This window comes from Lepus europaeus, chromosome 7 (genome assembly GCF_033115175.1).
Source record: "Lepus europaeus isolate LE1 chromosome 7, mLepTim1.pri, whole genome shotgun sequence".
NCBI lineage: Eukaryota > Metazoa > Chordata > Mammalia > Lagomorpha > Leporidae > Lepus > Lepus europaeus.
The window spans coordinates 78,460,175-78,482,801 of record NC_084833.1 but is presented as its reverse complement, the minus strand read 5'-3'; the positions used below and the strand labels follow the sequence as shown (position 1 = coordinate 78,482,801).

Below are 22,627 nucleotides of genomic sequence, written 5' to 3'. Positions count from 1 at the left end.
TGTAATGCCTATAATCATTATCTCAGTGTAGCCTAGTGTCTCCATCTCAGGATGGAATGAGACAGGTACTTAGGCACCTGTTTAGCAAATACTCACTGACTAGAGTAGCAGCCAGGTACTCTGTGAGGCCCTGGGATTACACAAATGAATTGTACATTTTCATTGCCCTCGAGCAGTCTCATTACCAGGACAGGACACAGATAAACTAGTATGTATTATACAGTGCAATATACATTCATAGTAGAAACAATTAAACTGATATGCCAAGAAGAATAAGAGGGAGCCAGCTTTGAGAATGGAAATTGAAACAAAGTATTTTTAAATTTGCCAGCCTCAAATTCTTAAAGTGTACGGAAGAAAGTTTGGTTGAAGGCTAAATTCCATGGGACATACTTTAGGATGCAGATAAAAGTTATGTATTTAATTTTTTCCTATTTATTGTTCCTGAACTTGATCTCCAATGGGTTTTAACCTAAAACCTTTGCCACATTCTGGGCAAGAGAGTAAGATTTGGTGAGTGCTGTGTTCTCATTGTGAAAATGACCTGAACTATTATTTTATGCTAGACATTCATTCCCTCATTTATTCATTCATTTATTCATTAAACATATTTTGAGTACTTACTTTGTGCCAACTACAAGATAATGGAGAAAAATTTCTGCTCTTAAGTTACTCAATAGTCTAGTTGTAAAAAAATTCTAGAAAATGTGTCAACAAATATGGTGTGATAGAGCGAGTATGAAGTTTTTTTTTAACTTTTATTTAATGAATATAAATTTCCAATGTACAGCTTGTGGATTACAATGGCTTCCCCCTCACATAACTTCCCTCCCACCTGCAACCCTCCCCTCTCCCGCTTCCTCTCCCCTTCCATTCACATCAATATTCATTTTCAATTCTCTTTATATACAGAAGATCAATTTAGTATATATTAAGTAAAGATTTCAACAGTTTGCACCCACATAGAAACACAAAGTGAAACATACTTTTTGAGTATTAGTTATAGCATCAAATCAAAATGTACAGCACATTAAGGACAGAGATCCCACATGAGGAGCAAGTGCACAGTGACTCCTGTTGTTGACCTAACAAATTGACACTCTAATTTATGGCACCAGTAACCACCCTAGGCTCTCGTCATGAGTTGCAAGGCTATGGAAGCCTTCCAAGTTCGCCGACTCTGATCATATTTAGACAAGGTCATAAAAGACAGAGTGAGGATAGTAACCAATGATCCTAAGAGTGGCATTAACTAGGTCTGAACAATTATACAGCATTAAGTGGGGAAGAGGACCAACAGTACACACAGGTTGGGAGTAGAGCCATTGGTGGTTAGATATTTAAGAGGTGTTTTCAAATACATAATTCTTAAAATTTATAGAAGGCATTGGACCTTCTGGTAAATGTTTTCTTAAGTTGTTATTTAATGGTTGAAACTGTTTGCTAAGTATTCATGTAATATTGCTATCGTCAGCAAGCGATCTAGGATTTGCTCCCTCATTTCTCTATTCTAAGCCCAACTTGTTCTTTCATTTCTCTATTCTCCTCAAGGTAGGAAACTAATTCTACTATGAAGGAATCTGTGGGACACACAATTTAATCTTTAGACCTTATAAAAGATATGGCTAACATTTTTCTGTAGTAGCATAGCCAAAATAAGAGCTTAAATAATAATCTCATAACTAGATTTACTTCGCCATCAGCGAAGTAAACAGTAAGTAGAAAAAACCTCCCTTTCAGACCAAAGGGTAAGAAAGTTTTTAAGTGAGAATATAATTTTCCTCATGGGCATTGTCTACCTTAGAAAAACTACTACAGAACATGCCTGTGACTATAGACTTGTAGTTCAGGCCACCGAAGATTAGAGATGGGACTTGAGTATGAAGTTTTAAAAAGGGACTATGGAAAGCCAGAGGAGGCACAGTTGTGAGAGAGCAATAAACATTGGCCACAAACTCACACAGAACAGAGTCCTGATCCAGCTGTGGCGTATCCTTGTGAGCTTCTGGGAAGAAAGCATACCTGTTCTGCGTTTAGAAACTGAATAGGCATCACCGAATGTAATGAAACACAAACAGCAGTACACATGGGTGGAGATGTGAGAAAACAAGATGTATTTGGGGAACAGAAATAATTACAGCAGCACAGGATATCATATCAGGGCAGGAAGGAAAATATCAATGCAAAATAATAAAAAGCAGACATGTTGCTTGATGTTAGGGAGTTCATGGCAGACATTAATCAAATAAGGTTAAAAATTCATAAAATGTTATTGTCCTGCACAAAGGCCCAGTGGCATGAGGGAGCTTGGTAAGCTCAAGAAACAGAAAGGGGTTTCAATGTTTCTTTCTTTCTTTCTTTCTTTTTAAAATATTTATTTTATTTATTTTTATTTGAATTGCAGAGTAAGAGAGAGAAAAGAAATCTTCCAATCTCTTGTCCACTCTCTAAATGGCTGCAGCAGTCAGGGCTGGGCAAGGCTGAAGCCAGGAGCCTGGAACTCCACCTGGATTTCTTGTGTGGGTGGCAGAGCACCAAGTACTTGGGCCATCTTCTGTTGTGTTCCCAGGGACAGCAGGAAGCTGCATCAGAAGCAGAGCAGCAGGGATTCAAACTGGAATTCCAGTATGAGATGCTTAACTGGCCAGACATTCAGTTTCCTTTCTAATAATGTGGAAGTTACACCATTTTCCCTAGACTCTTCAATTCCGATTTTGGCATGACTCTAAAATTCAGCATTTAATATAAATTCTAATCACTTGGGCTGAAGATTTTCATCTTCTCAGGAAGTCTAGTGAGACTAGAGCAGATGGCCATTTTTTTTTTTAAATCGAAGAAACCTTTTATTTAAGGAATACAAACTACATGCCTTTCATAAGTACAACTTTAGGAATATAGTGATTCTCCCCAGTATACTCACCCTCCCACGCACACTCCTACCCCAATTCCTACTCCCTCTCCCAATCCCAGTCTCATTCTCCATGAAGATTCATTTTCAATTAACACTTTCAATTAACTTCTATACACAGAAGGCCAACTCTATACTAAGAAATTCAACAATTTGCACGAAAACAAACAAAAAAACCCTGTTCCTCAACAGTCCAGATAAGGACTGTTCAAAGTCACTTCATCTTGAAGTTAATGTCACTTTTTTTAAAGGAAAAATTAATTAACTTTAAAGAATTACCCAAGAATGATACATCTTTTGTGAGCACTTAGACATAATTATAATACAACTCTTTGGGGACAGAGATCCTGCATGGGGAGTAAGTGCATAGTGACTCCTGTTGTAAACAATTAACACTCCTATGTATGACATCAATGATCACCCAGGCCCTTGACATGAGCTGCCTAGGCTATAGAAGCCTTTTGAATCCACAAACTCTGTCAGTATTTAGATGAGACCATAAACAGAGTGGAAGTTCTCTCCTTCCTTCAGAGAAAAATAACTCTAGAAGGCCAATTTATTTCCTTAACATTTCAGAACTGTTTGAGGATGCAAGCAGAAACTTGGAAGTAGGTGTCAAAAATTTTTATCTGTTTGATTTTTGTTTTCCTGTTTAAAACCTAAGGAACAATAAAATTCTACAAACATCCAGGAATTTTTTTTTGTTAGTGGCTGTACTCAAGAAATGCTGAACAAGAAGAAGGACAATTGATGGCACAGACAATAGACCACAGTTTTTTCGAAGTGTGCACAGTATTTGCAGTATGAAGGGCAACTGCTGAATCTCTAACATCTGGGATGATTATGGAGTGTTGCCAATGACAGCTGCACTTGGTGTCTAAAGCATTAGAACTCTGGACATTTACATGTCCTGGTTCAACAATGGCTACATATTGCAGAGGAAATGGGGATACTTGATCCCAGAAATATACTTCTTAATACCACAGTTGCCTTGGGAGAGTTAGTTACTGTTTATGTGTCTCTTCTTCTTCTATAAAATTCAGATAAGGAATGGTCCTACCCATCTTACAGAAGGGATCTGAGGGTTAAAAAAAATGAAATACAATAGGACATCTGCTATGAAATGAGAATATGTAGCTAGTTTCTATGGGAGTTGAAGATAGTTATTATTTCTTAAAATCATTGATTGTGAAATATTAATTATCATTAGTGAACATAGTGGTAAATGTTATTTTTTTTGCATTTAGAAATTGCCCTATTGAAGCTAATACTTGGATAGCTTTTTTCTTTTTTAAAAGACTTTACTGAGATATCAATGATATATAAAAATTGTGTATATTTATTCATTGCAAAATGGTCACCATTTACTTATTTTTGAAATTTTATTAGCCTACAAAATCCAGAAATTTGGAAAAATGCTTTATGTAGGTCAACTCTTAACAAAATTCATTATTCTTCAGTTTTTGTCAATAAGCTTTCCTGAACATCTTCATTCTGGAGGTCTTAAATTGCCTTCACATTTGTAAGTTTTGTTTTCCAACAAAGAGCATCTGGTCCTTGAGGGCATAAGAACCTCTTCAACTTCCTCAGTATTTTTAGGGAGCTGGCCAAGCCATGTGAGTGAACGGTAGACATTCCTAAATAACTGAATCAGATGATGGTTTACACTTGTTTTGTATGGAAATGACCATGAGTCACTGTCTGGACCTTGTCCCCAGACTTGTGAATGCTAAGTACTTGGACCACTTCTCAGTGGCTCCCTAGTGGACCCCTCTGTCTTGTCAAGGGCCTTGGGTACATGGTGTGGTTTCCTTTTCTCTTTAATGTCCTTGTCAGTCAGACTTCTGGGATTGTTTCACACATTCTACCAGTTACGCTGCATCTTGGGATAGAGTTTTCCCAGTTTCCTCTTTTATGTTCTGAAGAAAAATACACAGGCTCTTTTCATTTTATGTTTTATTGCAAGTCTCTCAGATATGGATAACAAAAATGGTAAATGCAATCAAGTTACAATGATCAGGAAATCTTATGCAGTTCAATCAGACAAACGTCTTTATAAGAGAGAAGCAGAGATGAGTTTACTCAAATTCAAACAGAAGAGAAGGCAAATGACTATGAGACAGAGATTGGGGTTACACATTCCAAGTCACGGATGCCAGTAACTACCAGAATATGGAAAAGGCACAAGGATTATGGTCCTGTCAACACCTTGTTTTTGATTGGAAGGAGAAACTGATGCTAGATTTTTGGCTGTTAGAATTGTGAGGCAATAAAGTCCTGTTTTTTGTTTTTGTTTTTTTTTTTTTCAATCACAAAGTCTGTGGTAATGTGTTACTGCAGCCTCAGGAAACTAATACATGTGCACACTTATTTCAAATGCATATGGTCTGATCTCTGGGTAAGTGACACCTATATCAAGGGGTTTTTGCCCAGTTAATTCTGTTCTGGGAGCTGATTACCAAGTTAGGCAGAAACTCTTCTTACACTATGGGACAGTTACAAGTAAGAAACTGGAATTTGAGAAGAGTACAGCAAGAAGGATGATGTACTTAACCACTATTTATTCATTGCATAAACTTTGCCTAAATCCCCACTATGTGTCAAGCTTTGTGACCCGTTCAGCAATAAAAATTGAATAAGAAGTCTAATTTATTGGGAGACTTAAGCACATCATATTCTAGAACTAAATGTGTGGAAAGTGTGGTCATGATCACTTGCACAAATTGTTATGAACACAGTGAAGAGGGCACACTTCCAGGATGAGTCTGTGTGTGTATGGTAGGGAAGTGGACTAGGAAATGCTTCATGGGAAGATATGCCTCTGTGCTGCGTGTAGTAATAAAGTAGGATGGAGGGGCAAACTTTTGTCAGTTTTTCCATAGGCATTTCTGTGTTAAGCAATAAATAATAGGTCAAGAACATCTCTAACTGCCAGAGTGTATAATTAGCACATGATAATCAGTGTTGAATCACAAATTTCAAAAACACAAATTTTGCATTATTTCAGCCAAAACCAAAAATGTCATATGAGTTTTTCCTGTAAATTCTTTTCCTAGCAAAACTACGCTTTTTACTATATGAAATACTGAGATAGCTACAGAACTCTCTGCTCATTACATTACTTTCTTAGTTTGGGAAAGACAATAAACTCTTGTATAAAACAATCTGGGTTACAGAAAATTATATTGCAAAGAACCTCATTAATGAGAGCTCTTCGTAACCCAGACAATAGTTCTGTCCCTTGAGGATGGCTTGAAGAACTGTTTTAAGTCAACATAAATAGATCTGGGCCCCTTTCACAGAACTATGAAGTAATAGTGATTTGGTATAAAAAGTGACATTTATACTGTATTGTGTCATTTTACAAAAGGCTTTCAAAAAGAACTGGATTATGAGCAGCTGAACGTAAATAAACCTTCTTTGCCACCTCAGGCAAGTTTCTTCATTTCTGTTAGTTTTAGTTTCCTGTCTTTAGAGTGGAGGTGCTCCTAACATGCACAGGGAGAATTGCTATAAGAATTTAGGGAGATTTTGCATAATATTAAGTACCAAGGACAGTGACTGACACTTAGTAGGTACATAATTTAGAGCTGCATCCATTATATAAAAATTTTAAAATTTATTTTTGTTTACCTGAAAGGAATAGAAGGAAAAAAAGAGACACACACAGAGAGATCTTTGGCTGGTTCACTTCTCAAATGCTGGCAACAGGTGGGTCTGGGCTAAGCTAAAGCCAGGAGTCTGGAACTTATTATAGGTCTTCTAAGTGGGTGGCAGGGACCCAAGTACTTGGGCCATCAGCTGCTGCCTCCCAGGAGGCACATTAGCAGGAACCTAGAGTCAGAAGCAGAGCATGCACTTGAACTCAGGCACTCTGATTTGGGATGCAAGTGTCCCAGCAGCACCTTAACCACTGAGTCAGTCACCCTTGGACCCATTATTTTTGTCCTCTTTTTTTGTTATTGCATTGGAAGTAGCTGAATTTCAAAAAATTGTCTTTTTATTCTGCTATTCTTCAATTGCTTCACTCTTCTCTACTCAGGGCAGTAATCCACCCATTTTGCCAGCCAAAGCCCCCAGCTTTGAAATCAAAGCCCCAGGAGTACTGATATGCCCTAGAATTTGATCTTTTCCCATAGTTAACAATCCCTAGATTCTCCACGCGTTCTTTTCCTACTCATTGAGGTATTGCATGGTTTATAGGAATATGGTATTATTTATAAATAATATGCTCCACAACTCTAGAGAGATATGGGGCAGTTTCCAGGATTTGCTCATGAAACAGAAAAATCATATATCAAAAATAAATGATGGTGGCTGGTGCTGTGCTGCGGTGGGTTATATCCCCGGCCTGCAGTGTTGGCATCCTATGTGGGTGCCGGTTCGAGTCCCAGCTGTGCCACCTCCAATCCAGCTCCCTGCTAATGAGCCTGGGAAAGCAGTTAGAAGATGGCCCAGTCTTTGGGCCCCTGCACCCTTGTGGGAGACCCGGATCCTGGCTTTGGATTGGCCCAGCTCTGGCCATTGCAGACATTTAGGGAATGAACCAGTGGATGGAAAACCTCTCTCTCTCTCTCTGCCTCTCTGTAACTCTGACTTTCAAATAAATAAATGATGGACTATTAGAGAACTGCATGAAATCTAATTGGGATTTGACATAGCTTCGATGAATTTTCAAGCTGAAGGTTATAATCATTAATCAGTTCACTAAATTAATCGAGATAAATCTATTGCATATAAAAGGGCATAATGATTTTCTAAAGAAATTTTAGATTCAATTAGATTCTAAGGCCAGTGTTGAAAAATGCAGTTAAAAAATGGCTTGAAAGGCATGAGATGAGGCTATTTTATGTCAAGTATTTTATGTCAATACTTTTATGTCAAGTATTAGCTGTTAAATTAAATATTGATTTAATATTTATTAATATTATTTAATATTTATTTTGCATCAGACATTCAGCCACTTAAATGCTTTATTTTTGCCCTCTTCCTTGCCTGTGTGATTGGTAACCCGGGTCAGTTCCTCAGTTCTGATCCTTCATTGGGCCTCCAGTACAAGTTTGAGAGGAATCCTATAACTAATCAGACTCTGAATTCCTAAATAGAGTGAATCTGAGCTTTCCTAAAGCCCCTGCGAATTACGTCAGCTTTAACCGTTAACCCGCTGGGCACTCGTTCAGCTATGCCTGAAAGGCTTTACCTCAGTACCTGATGGGGTGGGGCAGGCGGATCAAGAAGGGGGCGGCGGTGGGAGGCTTTAGGTAAGGGTTGGGGGCGGGGGACGTGAGCTTGGGGGTGGGACCAGTCACTCAGAGTGGGCGTCAGGAGGGGGGACGCTAGTACACAAAAGGCCATTTCCGGCTCAAATTTCCATAAAAAGCCTGTGAGTTAAACTTTTTTTGCGGGGGCCGGGAATCCATCAGTCCATAAGAAGTAGTTGTGTGTGTGACACTGAGGGGGCGGGGGGTGGGGGGTCCCCATTCTCCGCAGCTCTGCGAGTCAGGCTGCACACCTCTGCGGGTGGTTGGGAGCAGGGCAGGCCGGGCTAGACTGCGGGGACGCCTCCGAGTTCCTCACCCGGGACATCCTGAGCGGCGGCAGCCACAACAACGGGCTCGCCCCCAGACAAAGGGCCGGCGCGGCGGCGCACACTGCACAGCCGGGCAGCGGCCGCGGGGCGCGCTGCGGGCGCCAGGTCGGGCCGCAGACCGGCCAGGGCAGACGCGGCGCGGGTCGAGCCGGGTCGCGGAGCCCGCCCGGGCTGGCTCGGCGCCGCGCCTCGGAACTTCCACTCAGTCTTTGACCCTGGGTCCCCGCCGCCCCCGCCCCCGCAGGCCGCGGCACTGTAACCGCTGCCTGCGCCGCCGCGCGCTCCTTCTCGGCGTGCAGGCGTGGAGCGCAGCACCGGGGCCGACGGCATGGATGTGTCCTGGAGAAGCTGGCTGGCCAACGAAGGGGTTAAACACCTCTGCCTGGTAGGATGGCGCGCGGGGGCTCCGTAGGCGTTTTGTCTCTCCTGCCTCGATTTTGATTCATTCCCTGAGCGTGCACCGGTGGGACGCTGAAAGGGGGAGTTTTGTCTGCAATTCGAATGTTCTCAACTAACAAAACTTGACGCCCTTAAAACCTGCAGATAATGATTGCTCGTTTCCTCCAAGTGCATGGGAATTTCTCTACACAGGGATGTGGGAGCGGATGTGGAGGAAGGGAAGTCACTCTAAGTGAACACAGCTTTTTCTTAAGCCTTTAAACACATGTGTCCCCTTTGCAGTTTTCCCTGAGTGCTGCTCTTTTGCTTGGGCCATGGTGATGCCCTTCATTTCTTAGCCTCAATTTGCGCTGCGAGGGGCCTATCTACAGATCACTTAGGAGAGCTACTTGCAACCCAGACGCTTGAGCTCAGGTGGAGGGGTTAGCTAAGGTCAGATTAGTCTTCCTTTGCTTGGATTTCACCCTGCTGGTCTATTGCATATGTTTTCTGTAATTACTAGTTGAGGTCCCATTTAAAGTTCTCTAAGGAATACACTTGTGGTCTTCATTCATCAGGTAATGTTTGTTTTTAATTTTTTCTCTCTCCCTTTGTCTGATTGGTTTAGCTCATCTGGCTTTCCCTGAATGGTCTGCTTTTCTGGAAAACCTTCCTGCTGTATAACCAAGGGCCAGAGTACCATTACCTCCACCAGATGTTAGGCGTAAGTAGAACTTGGGTTACCTGTTGGAATGGACTTAATGCTGCAGACTTAGCCACCAGACTTGGTCAGTTCTTCCAGTCATTCAAGAAATTTTTGTCGTGCATGTTCAGAACATTTGTTGACCTCTGAAATGGTCAGGTTTTCATAATTTATCATTTGTACTTGTGCAAGTTAAAAAGACTGGCTCTTTTAAAAACCAAAAGTAGTATCTGCTAAAGTGAAATGAATGAACCTGCCAGACTAGGCCATTAGTGCCCAAGAGAAGTTGCTACTTCTGCCAGCTGCAAAGTGCTTTGAGGATTTGCTTCATGGAGGAACGACCGATGACAAGCTTTTAGTTTTCACTTATCCAGGCTTTCAGCCTGCCCTTAAGCTTATCCAGAGATTTCTGCACTGTTTCCTTTCACTGACTGTTCTTGCAAAGTATGTGTCTAGGGGTTATTCATTTCTGGGTGTTTTTCAGTGGCTTGCCTGAGGCTGTGTTTTGGTCTAATATGAGAATGATATTGTGCAAAACTTTGATTTGTTTCATGTTGATATCTTTATTTTTTTCTATTTTCTGAACTACTTCTTCTTTCCCATTTGACCCCTTATCAAAAAACAGTGTGAACTGAGAGCATCTTACTTTGTTTGAGAAGACTGCATTTTTCCAAGCAACAAGCAACCAACCTAAAACATTGCAAAAATTGTAGGACACCTGCAACAGCAGATTTTGTCCTTCTTTCTCATTGGTAATGAAAACATGCTCTAAAGAGGAGATGCATTGTTTTGTTTTTCAAGGCTTAATGATTATTTAAAGTTAGTTCAGATGAATCCAGTGGAACCATTTCTCTGTTTCATGCTTTACCTATACTGACTTTACTTACCGTTAAACTTTAGCGCCTAAATTATTCACTGGCACATGGAAAAACCTCAATAAATTGCAGCTGAATTAATTAATTAATATCTTATACAACAAAGGGGTGATTTTCCTGATCTATTGTTCACATAATTTATATTTTTTGAGATTTGATATCTATGAGAAAAATCTTAAAGACAAATATTTTATTGATAATTCCTTTTTAAAAAAGATTTATTTCTTTATTTGAAAGGCAGAGTCACAGTGACTGGGGAAAGAGAGAGAGGTTGAAAGAGATTTTCCATCTATTGGTTCACTCCCTCAAATGACCACAACAGCCAGGACTGGGATAAGCCAAAAGCAGGAGCCTAGAACACCATCTGGGCCTCCCACGCAAGTGGCAGGGATTCATGTACTTGCGCCATCATCTGCTTCCCAGGCATGTTAGTAGGGAGTTGGATAAGAAGTAGAGTAGCCAGGACTGTAACCATCACTCCAGTATTGGACTTGGGCATCCCAACTGGCAGGTTAACAGTGTCACAATACCTGCTCCTTTATTGGTAATCTTCCTCCCCTCCCCTCTCCTCTCCTATTTTCTCCCTCTCCCCCTCCCCTTCCTCCCCCTCCCCTCCCCCCTTGCTCCTCTCCTCTCTCTTCTTTCCCCTTCCCCTCCCTCTGTTCCTTCCTTCCTGTCAGCCTTTCATCCAACCATCCCGAAACTGTTGTGAAAGCTGTGCTTTTCAAATAGGCACATTCAGTGTAAGGGATATTCTTTGGGTGTGAGTTAATGAACAGGAAGTATTTCAGTGGGAACTTGGTCTGACCTATTATATAACTTGAACTTGGAGAAACCTCTTGAAAGTTAGGATGGCAAAATTTGCTCTGGATCAAGTGGTATTTGTGTTAATATAAAATCTTAGAATTGGAAACTTATTGCAATAACTTGCAAAGCCATGACTGAACTTTGGATTTTAGCTCTGTGACATAGTATAAGTTAAAATAACAACTTCGTTTAAAAAACTAATTATGTTGGAATCAAGAGAATTGGATGCTAAATAACAACTCAAATTTATTTTTATGACAAGTGAGATATGATTAAGATTTTTAGATACATACACAGAAGCTTCAAAAAGTTTCTGGAAATGAAATTTAAAGAAAATTTTGTTTTGGTGCAAAACATCTTAAAACCCATGCACAAATGGGGTCTTCAGAACTTTAATGGAAAATGAGTAATATGAAAAATGCATAATTTAAAAAATTTGGCATGAAAATAAATTTATTTTTTAACTCTTTTTCCATGAACTTTTTTGAAGGGCTCATTTGTATACTTACATAACTGAAATATTTAAAACATTTGGAAATATGTTTTAACTGTCTATTTCCATTCCACTTTGGTGCTTTTGTTTAAATGACATAACAGGGTGAGAACAGCCATTTAGACTAGTGAGTAAGAAGCCCACTTTCTATTTGGAGTACTTGGATTTGATTCTTGACTCTGGCTCCTGACTTGAGCTTTCTGCAATTGCAGACACTGGGAGACAGTGATGATGACTCAAGTTACTGGGTTCCTGTCACCCACACGGGAAACTTAGATCGAGTTCCCAGCATCCAGCCAGCCTTGGTCATTATGGGCATTTCAGGAGAGAATCAGTAGATGAGAGCTCTCTGTCTCTCTTTCTCCCTCTCCCTTCCTCCCTCCCTCCTCTTCTCTCACCTTTCCTCCCTCCCTCTCAAATAAATACATTTTAAAAAATGACAGGTTAATGAGGTTTAAGACTGCTGGTACATAATCATATAGCACAGCCTCAATAAATATTGAGCAGAGGAATAAAGAAAAAAACAAAACAAAAAACCTGAAATGAATGGAAGGATAGGACCAAAAAGGGCTTCTGCAGACTGGGAAAGAGGTCGTTAAGGATTTTTCATCCACTGATTTTTTCCCCAAATGCCTGCAAACAGCTGAGGCTGGGCTGGGTTGAAATTAGGAGCCCATAATTCAGTACAATTTTTCCATGTGGGTAGCAGTGATCCAGGCTCTTGAACTATCACCTGCTGACTCCTAGAATACATTAGCTGGAATCGGGAGCAGAGCTGGAGCTGGAACTCTGGCACTCTGATATGGAATGCAGGGGTTCCAAGAAGTGTCTTAACCATAATGCCAAATGATCACCCAAATTTCCTCCATTTTATATATGAGATGATAGGCTGAGGCAGCTGTACGACCTGTTCAAGTGCCTTTGGACGGTTGGTATCAGAGTGAGGATTTGAATCCAGTCCTTTATGAACACTTTGCTTTCCCCGTTTTTCTACACTACCTCACTGCCCCATCTCAGGTACTTATACCAATGGCTAATGTTACTCTTTGTTAGTTTTGTCAAATAGAAATATAATGCAAATCATGTGTAATTTAAGATTTCTTGGCAGCACATAAAACAAACGAAAAACCCATGGTTTTAACATGTATTTATCCTATTATGTCCAAAGTATTATCATTTTGACATAGTCAATAAATAACAATTATTGATATATTTATTTTTAAAGTATTTATTTAATTGAGAGGTAGAGAGACAGAGAAAGAAAGGCAGATATGCAGAGAGAGCTGCCATCTGCTGATTCATTCCCTAAATGCTTGCTGTGTCTAGGACAAGGCTGGTAGCCAGAAACACAATCAGATTTTCCCAGGGAATGACAGAAACACAATTACTTGAGCCATCACCACAGGTTCCCACGGTCTGCAACAGCTAGAAGCTGAAGTCAGGAGCCAGAACCAGGATTGAACACAGGTACTCCAATGTAGCATGCAGTTATTTTAATCACAAGGCTAGATGTTCTCATTAATGAAATGTTTTAAATTATATTTTCATAAATTGTTTGAAATATGTTAGGTATTGTATAGTCTCATACATTCCAATTTAATCTTTTTATTTTTATCAGAAATACCTGAACTGTGTTTAGAGTTCATAAAATTTACAAAAGAAAATGTATGTTTAGCATACTTAAGTTGTTCTAAACATGCTTAAAGATTTTTCTAAGAACAAATGAGAACTAGTTTTAAAATTTAAATTTAAATGAAAAAGATTAACAAATGTAAACATCCAGTTCATTGGTAACTACAGACACATTTCACATACTCAGTCTCTATTTGTGGCTAATGGCTACCATTTTGGAAAGTCCAAGTAAAGATACTGGGTGGGGTGGGGGGGATGCACTCCTGTTTTTCTGACCATGTGCATTCATCATTTTGCTTTAAAGCAAACAGTAAGTCAACCAACCAACCCAGTAAAAATGCATCATGAAGGATAGTAGTCTTGGTCCTCCTCTACAAAACAGGATTTGCTATCTGATGGGAAGTTGTGGCTTTAATTTTTTGTGTGGAGACATAAAAATCTGCTCATCTTCTGAGTTTACTGATGAGGTGAGGAGCTAAGAGAATAAAGGAAAGAGTGGTTGGTATTTAGAACTGGAATTTCCATTTTTTATTTCTTGGTGACTATTCTGAGAGCAAAATTAGGTATCAAAAAATTACATGAGAACTGGCAGGGAAAATAAGGATTTGAATTGTTGGGAGATAAAATAATGTTGAGATTATTATGTTTTAGTAGGAGTTTCATCAAGATTATTGTTTTTCAGACTGGTGTGATCCACACTGGGAGGCAGCATGGTCACGGCTGGTTTATGCCTGAGTTAATGTACTAATCAGTTTGTGCGCTTCTCAGACATGTTTAATTAGGACATGCTGTGAGTTTTGGAATCTTACAATTAGCTAAGGGGAGGGGGGAAGAAAGTCTATTGAGAGAAGCCAAAACACAAAAAAAATAAACAAGTAAACAAACATTAAACTTCTGTACCCACACAGCAACCTTTTCAATAAAGGACTTCATTGATTGCTTAAGATGAAATCAATATTTACTTTCAAGGAATAGGGAAAAATGTAGTTGATTTGTACCCTAACAGAAAATGCTAAAGTGCTCTGAGCAACCCTGAGAAATTTTGTTTTCTAATTTTTTTTAAAATATACTGATAATTTAAAAAAAGCAGTTCTATGGAAGCCCTCATATTCATGTTCACACATTTTTGAGATGAATTTTTGACATTTTAATAATCATTAAATTTGAGGAAAAATGTATTATGGTACCAGATTCAGTGTGTCTTAGTTCTGTATCTTTTTTCCTCTCCAAACTAGCATATGTTTATAGACTATTCAGTTTCAAGCTGATTATTCTTATGGTGCTATGGTGAAATTTTAATTTTTTTTTGGCTTCTCACAAATACTCTTTTTATATATGTGGGATGGTCATAGACATTTGTAAGCTCTTACTGAGATACTTAAATTATTTGCAAGAAAGTTGTGTGCATTGAAATTCTCCCTTACTTCCTAGTGAAAACAGTGATGACTTTTCTTCGGTCAATCATTATCCTTTAGAAACATTAACTAATTTACCCTCTCAAGAGTCCTAAGAGTTATATCATAACATTTTGCAGAGACAGAAATCTGATGTCATGTGAATTTCTTAAGATTGGCGATCTCTGGACAAATGGACCTAGGATTTTAGTCACTGTTTGTTTCATCGCTGGGCTGGGCAGCTTTGATTCTGCTGAGAAGGAATATATGCTTACTGTCGATATTAGAAGAGGCTTGATCATTAACTCTTTTATTGCTTGGATTCTAAAATCACTACCTAGAACTGCCCATGCATGTAATGTGCTTTCAAGACAGGATATGTTTTTAGCAATATGTTATTTCTGTTAGTTTGCCTTTATTCTTAATATTATGTAATTTGGAAACATAACGAAAAATAATGAAATAAATGTGATGAAATTATAACATATGATGAAACGTAATTTCTTTTCTTTTCTTTTTTAAATTTATATGAGAGGTAGAGTTACAGACAGTGAGAGGGAGAGACAGAGAGAAAGGTCTTCCATCCATTGGTTCACTCCCGAGATGGCTGCAATGGCCAGAGCTGAGCCGATCTGAAGCCAGGAGCCAGGAGCTTCTTCCAGGTCTCCCACGTGGGTGCAGGGGCCCAAGGACTTGGCCATCTTCTGCTTTCCCAGGGCATAGCAGAGAGCTGGACTGGAAGAGGAGCTGCCGGGACTAGAACCAGTGCCCATATGGGATGCCTATGTTTCAGGTCAAGGCTTTAACCCACTGTGCCACAGTGCCAGCCCTGAAATGTAATTTCTTACTGTTAGTTAATTTAAGATTTCTTTGAAGCACATTAAAAAATCAAAAACAAACCCATGATATTAATTTTAAACATATATTTAGCCTAGTATGTCCAAAGTATTATCATTTTGACATAGTATTTAGCAATTATCGAGCTATTTATTTATTTATTTATTTATTAAACTTTTATTTAATGAATATAAATTTCCAAAGTACAGATTATGGGTTACAATGGCTTCCCCCTCCCAAAACTTCCCTCCCACCTACAACCCTCCCCTTTCCCGCTCCCTCTCCCCTTCCAATCACATCATGATTCATTTTCAATTCTCTTTATATACAGAAGATCAGTTTAGTATATATTAGGTAACGATTTCAACAGTTTGCCCCCATATAGCAACACAGAGTGGAAAAAAATACTGTTGGAGTACTAGTTATAGCATTAAATAATCGTGTACAGCACATTAAAGACAGAGATCCTACATAATATTTTTAAAAGTAATTAATTTTCTATGCCATTTCCAATTTAACACCAGGTTTTTTTTTTTTTTTCATTTCCAATTATCTTTACAGAAGATCGATTCAGTATATAATTAGTAAAGATCTCATCAATTTGTACCCACGCAGAAACACAAAGTGTAAAAGAACTGTTTCAGTACTAGTTATAGCATCACTGCACATTAGACAACACATTAAGGACAAATCTCACATGGGATGTAAGTACACAGTGACTTCTGTTGCTGACTTAACAATTTGACACTATTTTAAGGATTTTATTTATTTATTTGAGAGGTAGAGTTACAGACAGTGAGAGGGAGAGACAGAGAGAAAGGTCTTCCTTCCGTTGGTTCACTCTCTAATGGCCACAAAGGCTGGAGCTGAGCCGATCCTAAGCCAGGAGCCAGGAGCTTCTTCCTGGTCTCCCATGTGGGTGCAGGGGCCCAAGGACTTGGGCCATCTTCTACTGCTTTCCCAGGCCATAGCAGAGAGCTGGATTGGAAGAGGAGTGGCCAGGACTAGAACTGGCGCCCATATGGGATGCCGGTGCCACAGGCGGAGGATTAACCCACTGAACAACAGTGGTGGCCCCTATTGAGATATTTATTTTTAAAACATTTATGTCTTTGAGAGGTAGAGAGAGGGAAAGACAGAGAGATAGAGAAAGCTACCATTTGCTGATTCATTCCCCCAAAGACCTGCAGTGTCTAGGGCAAGGCTGGGAGCCGGAAACACAATCCAAATTTTCTGAGTGAGTGATAGGAACTCAATTACTTGAGCCATCACCACAGGTTCCCAGGGTCTGCATTAGCAGGAGGCTAGAGTTAGGAGCCAGCCAACTTGTGAAATGAGTTATATTTCTTTGATGAAGTCACATTATATTTTTTATTTACAATTGATGGCAATTCATAGATTTTTAGATGTGGAAGGGAACTTTGATATTTTCACTTAAATTTCTTATTTTCCAAAACAGAAAAATGAGGTTGTATTATGCATCTACTTAAAATAGTGATTCATAGCATTTTAGATTTGGAAGGCAGCTTGATATTTTCACTTTGATTTCTTTCTTGATTTCCAAAATACAGAAATGAGGTTGAAATGATTTACTCACCATCACCTACTGAATTAGTGCTTTGCCACTATTTGCAACTGTATTGATCCTCTCAGTTCAGTATTAGACTGCTGTAATGAACAGCTGTGTGGACATGTAGAAGAAAACGTTAACCCTTACACTGTATGAACCACTAGCTTTTCATTTGTGGTAGAATGATATTTTAAAATATCTAGCAATTTATGAAGTGAAGGAAAATATTGATTTTTCCTCAAGTTAAAATGTATTTCAGTATTGTAGTTGTTTAGACTTGTCACAGATAATTTGTTAAGGAATCATAAGACTTTTATAATAAATTATATCACTTTCTACAATATTTACCAGAATTCTAGAGCTCAATACTTAATGTCTTTGTTACGTGTGGCTGTAAGATGATATTTTATTAGTAACATTCAAAACCATATAGAATTTAAGTTGGAATGAATCTCAGATTTTCAAATCTGCTTCCTGAAATTTGTTATGAATAATATTAATAATGTCAGTGACAGATTATATTCAGTGATTATATTCAGTGAGAAATGACTAAGTTCTCAACTTTAAGAGCTATGCACTGTGCTGTATTATATGGGGTATTATATGTTGGGTGTATGTTTCTTTTTTTTAAAAAAGATTTATTTATTTATTTGAAAGTCAGAGTTATAAGGAAAGAGAGAAGCAGAGAGAGAGAGAGAAACAGAGAGGGAGAGAGATATTCCATCCACTGGTTCACTCCCCAATTGGCCGCAACGGCCAGAGCTGAGCCTATCTGAAGCCAGGAGCCATGAGCTTCTTCTGCGTCTCCCACATGGGTGCATCTTCTGCTTTTCCAGGCCACAGCAGAGAGCTGGATTGGAAGTGGAGCAGCTGGAACTTGAACAGGCGCCCACATGGGATGCTGGCACTGCAGGCAGTGGCTTTACCCGTTACACCACAGTGCTGGCCCCACGGGTATATGTTTTCACAACCCCTGGGTTAAAATATTGGGACATCTTTGCTTCATTTTTTGAGGATATTATTGTAGACTTTATAATAACATGTCCAGATGTCTTAGAAAATACCATTATCTATTTGGAAAAATAAACAATGAGATTATTGGATATTCTATATCCTTGAAAATGAATAAAAGAGCTGTGAATTGATTATTTTATTGTTTCATCCATCCTGTAGAATAGACATTTTTAATGTTTTTGCTTTGCAGCTGAGAAACTATATTAGAGAGGTTCTGTAGCTTACTAGTGAGCAACAGAAGCAGGACTCACCATGCCTAAAAATTCTGGTTGCAGAACATGTATTCTTTTATTTTATTATGATTTTTATAAAAATTAATTAAAAATATGTATTATATATGTGTGTATGTACATATGTATGCATGTGGGTATATATACACACACTTACATTTGTCACATGCAACCTGCTGTTTTGAAATATGTATATATTGTGGAACAGCTAAATTGAGGTAATTTGTATATGCATTATCTCGTATACTTATGTTTTCTGGTAAGAATACTTAAAATCTACCCACAGCAGTTTTCAAAAATATGATATAGTGTTGTTAACTCTATTCATCATGTTATACAATAGATCTTTGGGGCTTATTCCTCTTACCAACTGAAATTACATATCCTTTGGGGTACATTCTCCAGTTCCTACCTGTTTCACCCCCAGTCCCTGATAACTACTTGTATACTTTGTTAGATTCTAACTACAAATGAGATCATGTGGTATTCATCTCTTTGTGTCTAGTATATTTCACTGAGCATGATGTCCTTCAGGTTCACTTATATTGTTGCTAATGACAAGATTTCCTTCTTTTTTCAAGGTAGAATAGTATTCCATTGTACATGTATACTTTTTTTTTTTTCATCCACTCATCCATTGGGAAACATTTTATACTGAGCTGTTGTGTTCTTATGCTTCAATGCCACATTGATATAAGATTGAACCATATTAAATGGCCATTTTGGTGGATCAAAACCAATTAAATATCAGTCATATCATAGATTGCTTTTATGCATTGTATCAGACACAGTTTTTGGATCATTTATAATCTCATTTAATCCTTGTATTTAATTTAATCCTTCCAAGAACCTTGGAAGACAACAATTATCACCTTTTACAGAATTAAGAAACTGAGATTCTGAGTGGTTAGGTAATTTTTCCCAGATCATACAACGAACAGTGGAAAAACCCAGTTTGAGTCCATATCTGTGTGACGATGAAAACCATGCTTAAAATCATTTTGTGAGGTTCTGAGGCAGATAGTGGTAGAACCTGAAAACTTTTACTATTATCTGAAGTTCTCACTCATCATACCAAAATAGCTCTAAATAAGACTGCATGTGTTTTTTGTCTCCATTAGTATGTTTTCTAGCTATTAATAAGTATTTGATCTAAGGCAAACCTATGAATATAGTAGAGGGATTATTCTTCAAGGTGAGGCAGATTTAGAATATGCTTTATCTTAACTGATGCTATTGTATTAGTTTACTAGTGTGGCTTGAAGAAAAGAATTTGTTTCATCAACAGTTCTGTAGGCTAGAAATCCATGATCAAGTTTTTGGCAGGATTGGTTTCTTCTTAGGCCTTTCTCTTGGCTTGTAGGTGGCTCCCTTTTTCCAGTGTATATACCTGATCTTGTGTGTGTGTGTGTGTGTGTGTATCCTAATCTCTTCCTGTTCTGAGGGTACTAATCATATTGGATTGAGCCTACTCCAAAGACTTCAGTTGACTTATTTCTTTAAAGATTATTTCCAAATACAGCCACATTTTCATGCATGCTGCATTACAACTTCAATATACAAATTTGAATTTGATGTGGGGAGGAATCCAACCTCTGATACCTACATCTTTTTCCATCTTCCTCTGGAAACAAAGTATGCGTTTTGAGGAATTAGTCTGAGATTAATGAATTTCTTTTCTCCTTCATGCTGGAAGCCCAGCCGAACACAAGCATTTCCCAATGGCATTGCATAAGAACCCTTCCCAGGCCCATTTATGAAGGTGTTGTGATGTTCCAGCTAAGAGTTGTTTGTAGAACTTCAGTCTTAGCCCCACCCTACACTATTTTGAACATTGCCCATGAACCCCGATTTACTCCCTTCATGACCTCAGAGAAGAAAATCAGAAAAATTAGCATCCCAGAGGGAGGAGTATCAGTATTTCATTTTGATTGTTTGGATCTTGGCATATGAGTATGACTTCATGGAAGTGACTCTCAGAGGAAGAACATAGTGAATGTTGAGGAGCTATTTTACCTTACACAGTGCTGAGGCTAGTAAGAGTAGTTTCAGTCATAGTCATATTCCTCATGCATGTTTTCTCGCAGGGAACATTCACTATAAAGGGAGAGTACATTACAGAACTGTGGAATGCTATAAGAACCTTAGGGATTGTTCTAGTCTGTTTACCTCATTTGATTGACAAACTACTGTATTTAAAGGCCTTCTTTAGGACTCAATGTGACGTTGAGTGTGTGTAGTAGTACTTCATACTCCTTGTCATTATTTCTTCATGCCCATAATGCTGAGCATTGCATTTATCATAAAATCTGATTTTAAAATGACCTTGGTAATTCTGAGGAAGAAAACAAATCTTAACTTATTATTTGGAAATTCATGGACTTTGGAGTTATAGGGATATGAATCTGAATTGTAGCTTAAGCATTTCTTTCCCTTTATGACTTTGGCAAAATAGTTATCTAAGTCTAATATAAAAAATAGGGCTTAAGCCTTACTCTTAGGTTGTGGGGATTACATGAGAAAATGCAAATGAAATGCATCGCATTTGGTACATAGGTAGTTAGTAAGTTGTAACTACTAATATAAATATATGTTGGCATTTGGTATTAATACTATGAATAGTACTAAATAGTAATATTATAAATTATTTGTGCTTTCAAGTATGAATATTAAAAGTAATTTGGAAACTTGAAAATTATAGGAATTTGTAGAGCACAAGGCAGATGACATCTAGGCCTGGGAGATTTATCTTTTGTTTTGTTATTACAGTGTTCACTGAGTACCTAATATTATCCACATACTTGGTGAGGAGATTGTATGTTTGCTGGTTCAGTTGGAACATTCCAGTTTCAGTACTTTGGTTGAACTCTGGCTGCCTCTCTGGTCTTTCTTCAGGAAAGAAGGCTATTTGTCACTGGTGCAAAGTTTGTATCAGCTTGGCTATAATTGTTGGGTGGAACTTCAGTTAGAAGTAAAACACATTTCACTCAAAAAAGCACTAATTAATACTTTTTTGATCATCACTGAAGCTTGGAATTTTCAACAGGCAAATAAGAAAATATTACCTATCTCTTGAGATTATTGTGAATCAAAATTAATACTACTGCTACTACTACTAATATCATTGTTACCTACTCATCGGCCTGATGTAGTACTAAGTTCTTTAAGAGATTCTATGTCAGAGTCCTCACTATTCAACAAGATAGTTTCCATTCTTGAGAGGAAGGTGAAGCAAGGAATTTCTAATTAATTTGCCCGTTATTTAAAGTATGTAGCATGAAGCCCCTTGCATAAGAGGATCTTTTAGATATCAGTTTTCTTCTTTCCTTTCCTGTATTCTCATCCATCACAGCTTTATGCAATAATTTACCTTACTACTTTATAACCCAGAAAAACATGATGTAAGCATCCTAACTTCTGAATGTTGTGCTAAGGATTTTGATTTAATAGAGAAGGAAGTACTTTGAAGAACTGAAAACACAATAGATGTTAAGGATGGCTATTATGTGCTGCTTCTGTCTGCTGTCATTTCATCTACCTTTTTTATTTATTTATTTATTTTTATTTTTGACAGGCAGAGTGGACAGTGAGAGAGAGAGACAGAGAGAAAGGTCTTCCTTTTGCCGTTGGTTCACCCTCCAATGGCCGCCGCGGTAGCGCGCTGCGGCCGGCGCACCGCGCTGTTCCGATGGCAGGAGCCAGGTGCTTCTCCTGGTCTCCCATGGGGTGCAGGGCCCAAGCACTTGGGCCATCCTCCACTGCACTCCCTGGCCACAGCAGAGAGCTGGCCTGGAAGAGGGGCAACCGGGACAGGATCGGTGCCCCGACCGGGACTAGAACCCGGTGTGCCGGCGCCGCAAGGCGGAGGATTAGCCTGTTGAGCCACGGCGCCGGCCTCATCTACCTTTTAAGACTTCATCCATGGGCTGACGCCGTGGCTCACTTGGTTAATCCTCTGCCTGCGGCACCGGCATCCCATATGGGCGCTGAGTTCTAGTCCCGGTTGCTCCTCTTCCAGTTCAGCTCTCTGCTGTGGCCCAGGAGGGCAGTGGAGGATGGCCCAAGTGCTTGGGCTCCTGTACCCGCATGGGAGACTAGGAAGAAGCACCTGGCTCCTGGCTTTGGATAGGTGCAGCGCTGGCTGTAGCGGCCATTTGGGCAGTGAACCAGCGGAAGGAAGACCTTTCTCTCTGTCT

General features: G+C 38.9%; 1 protein-coding gene across 3 annotated transcripts in view; it reads left to right on the top strand.

Moving 5' to 3' along the window:
- Positions 1-8,778: 8,778 nt before the first annotated feature.
- The window catches only part of NOX4 (NADPH oxidase 4), a 184,771-nt gene continuing 170,922 nt past the window's right edge, over positions 8,779-22,627 (top strand). For 2 of the 3 annotated variants that reach the window (XM_062198298.1, XM_062198297.1), the window contains exons 1-2: positions 8,779-8,883; positions 9,505-9,600. In XM_062198298.1, coding sequence (XP_062054282.1) covers positions 8,827-8,883; positions 9,505-9,600 — 153 coding nt within the window. In that variant the 5' untranslated portion in view covers positions 8,779-8,826. Of the gene's footprint in view, positions 8,884-9,504; positions 9,601-22,627 lie in introns of those variants that run through there. The other variant, XM_062198299.1, reaches the window with a different exon arrangement.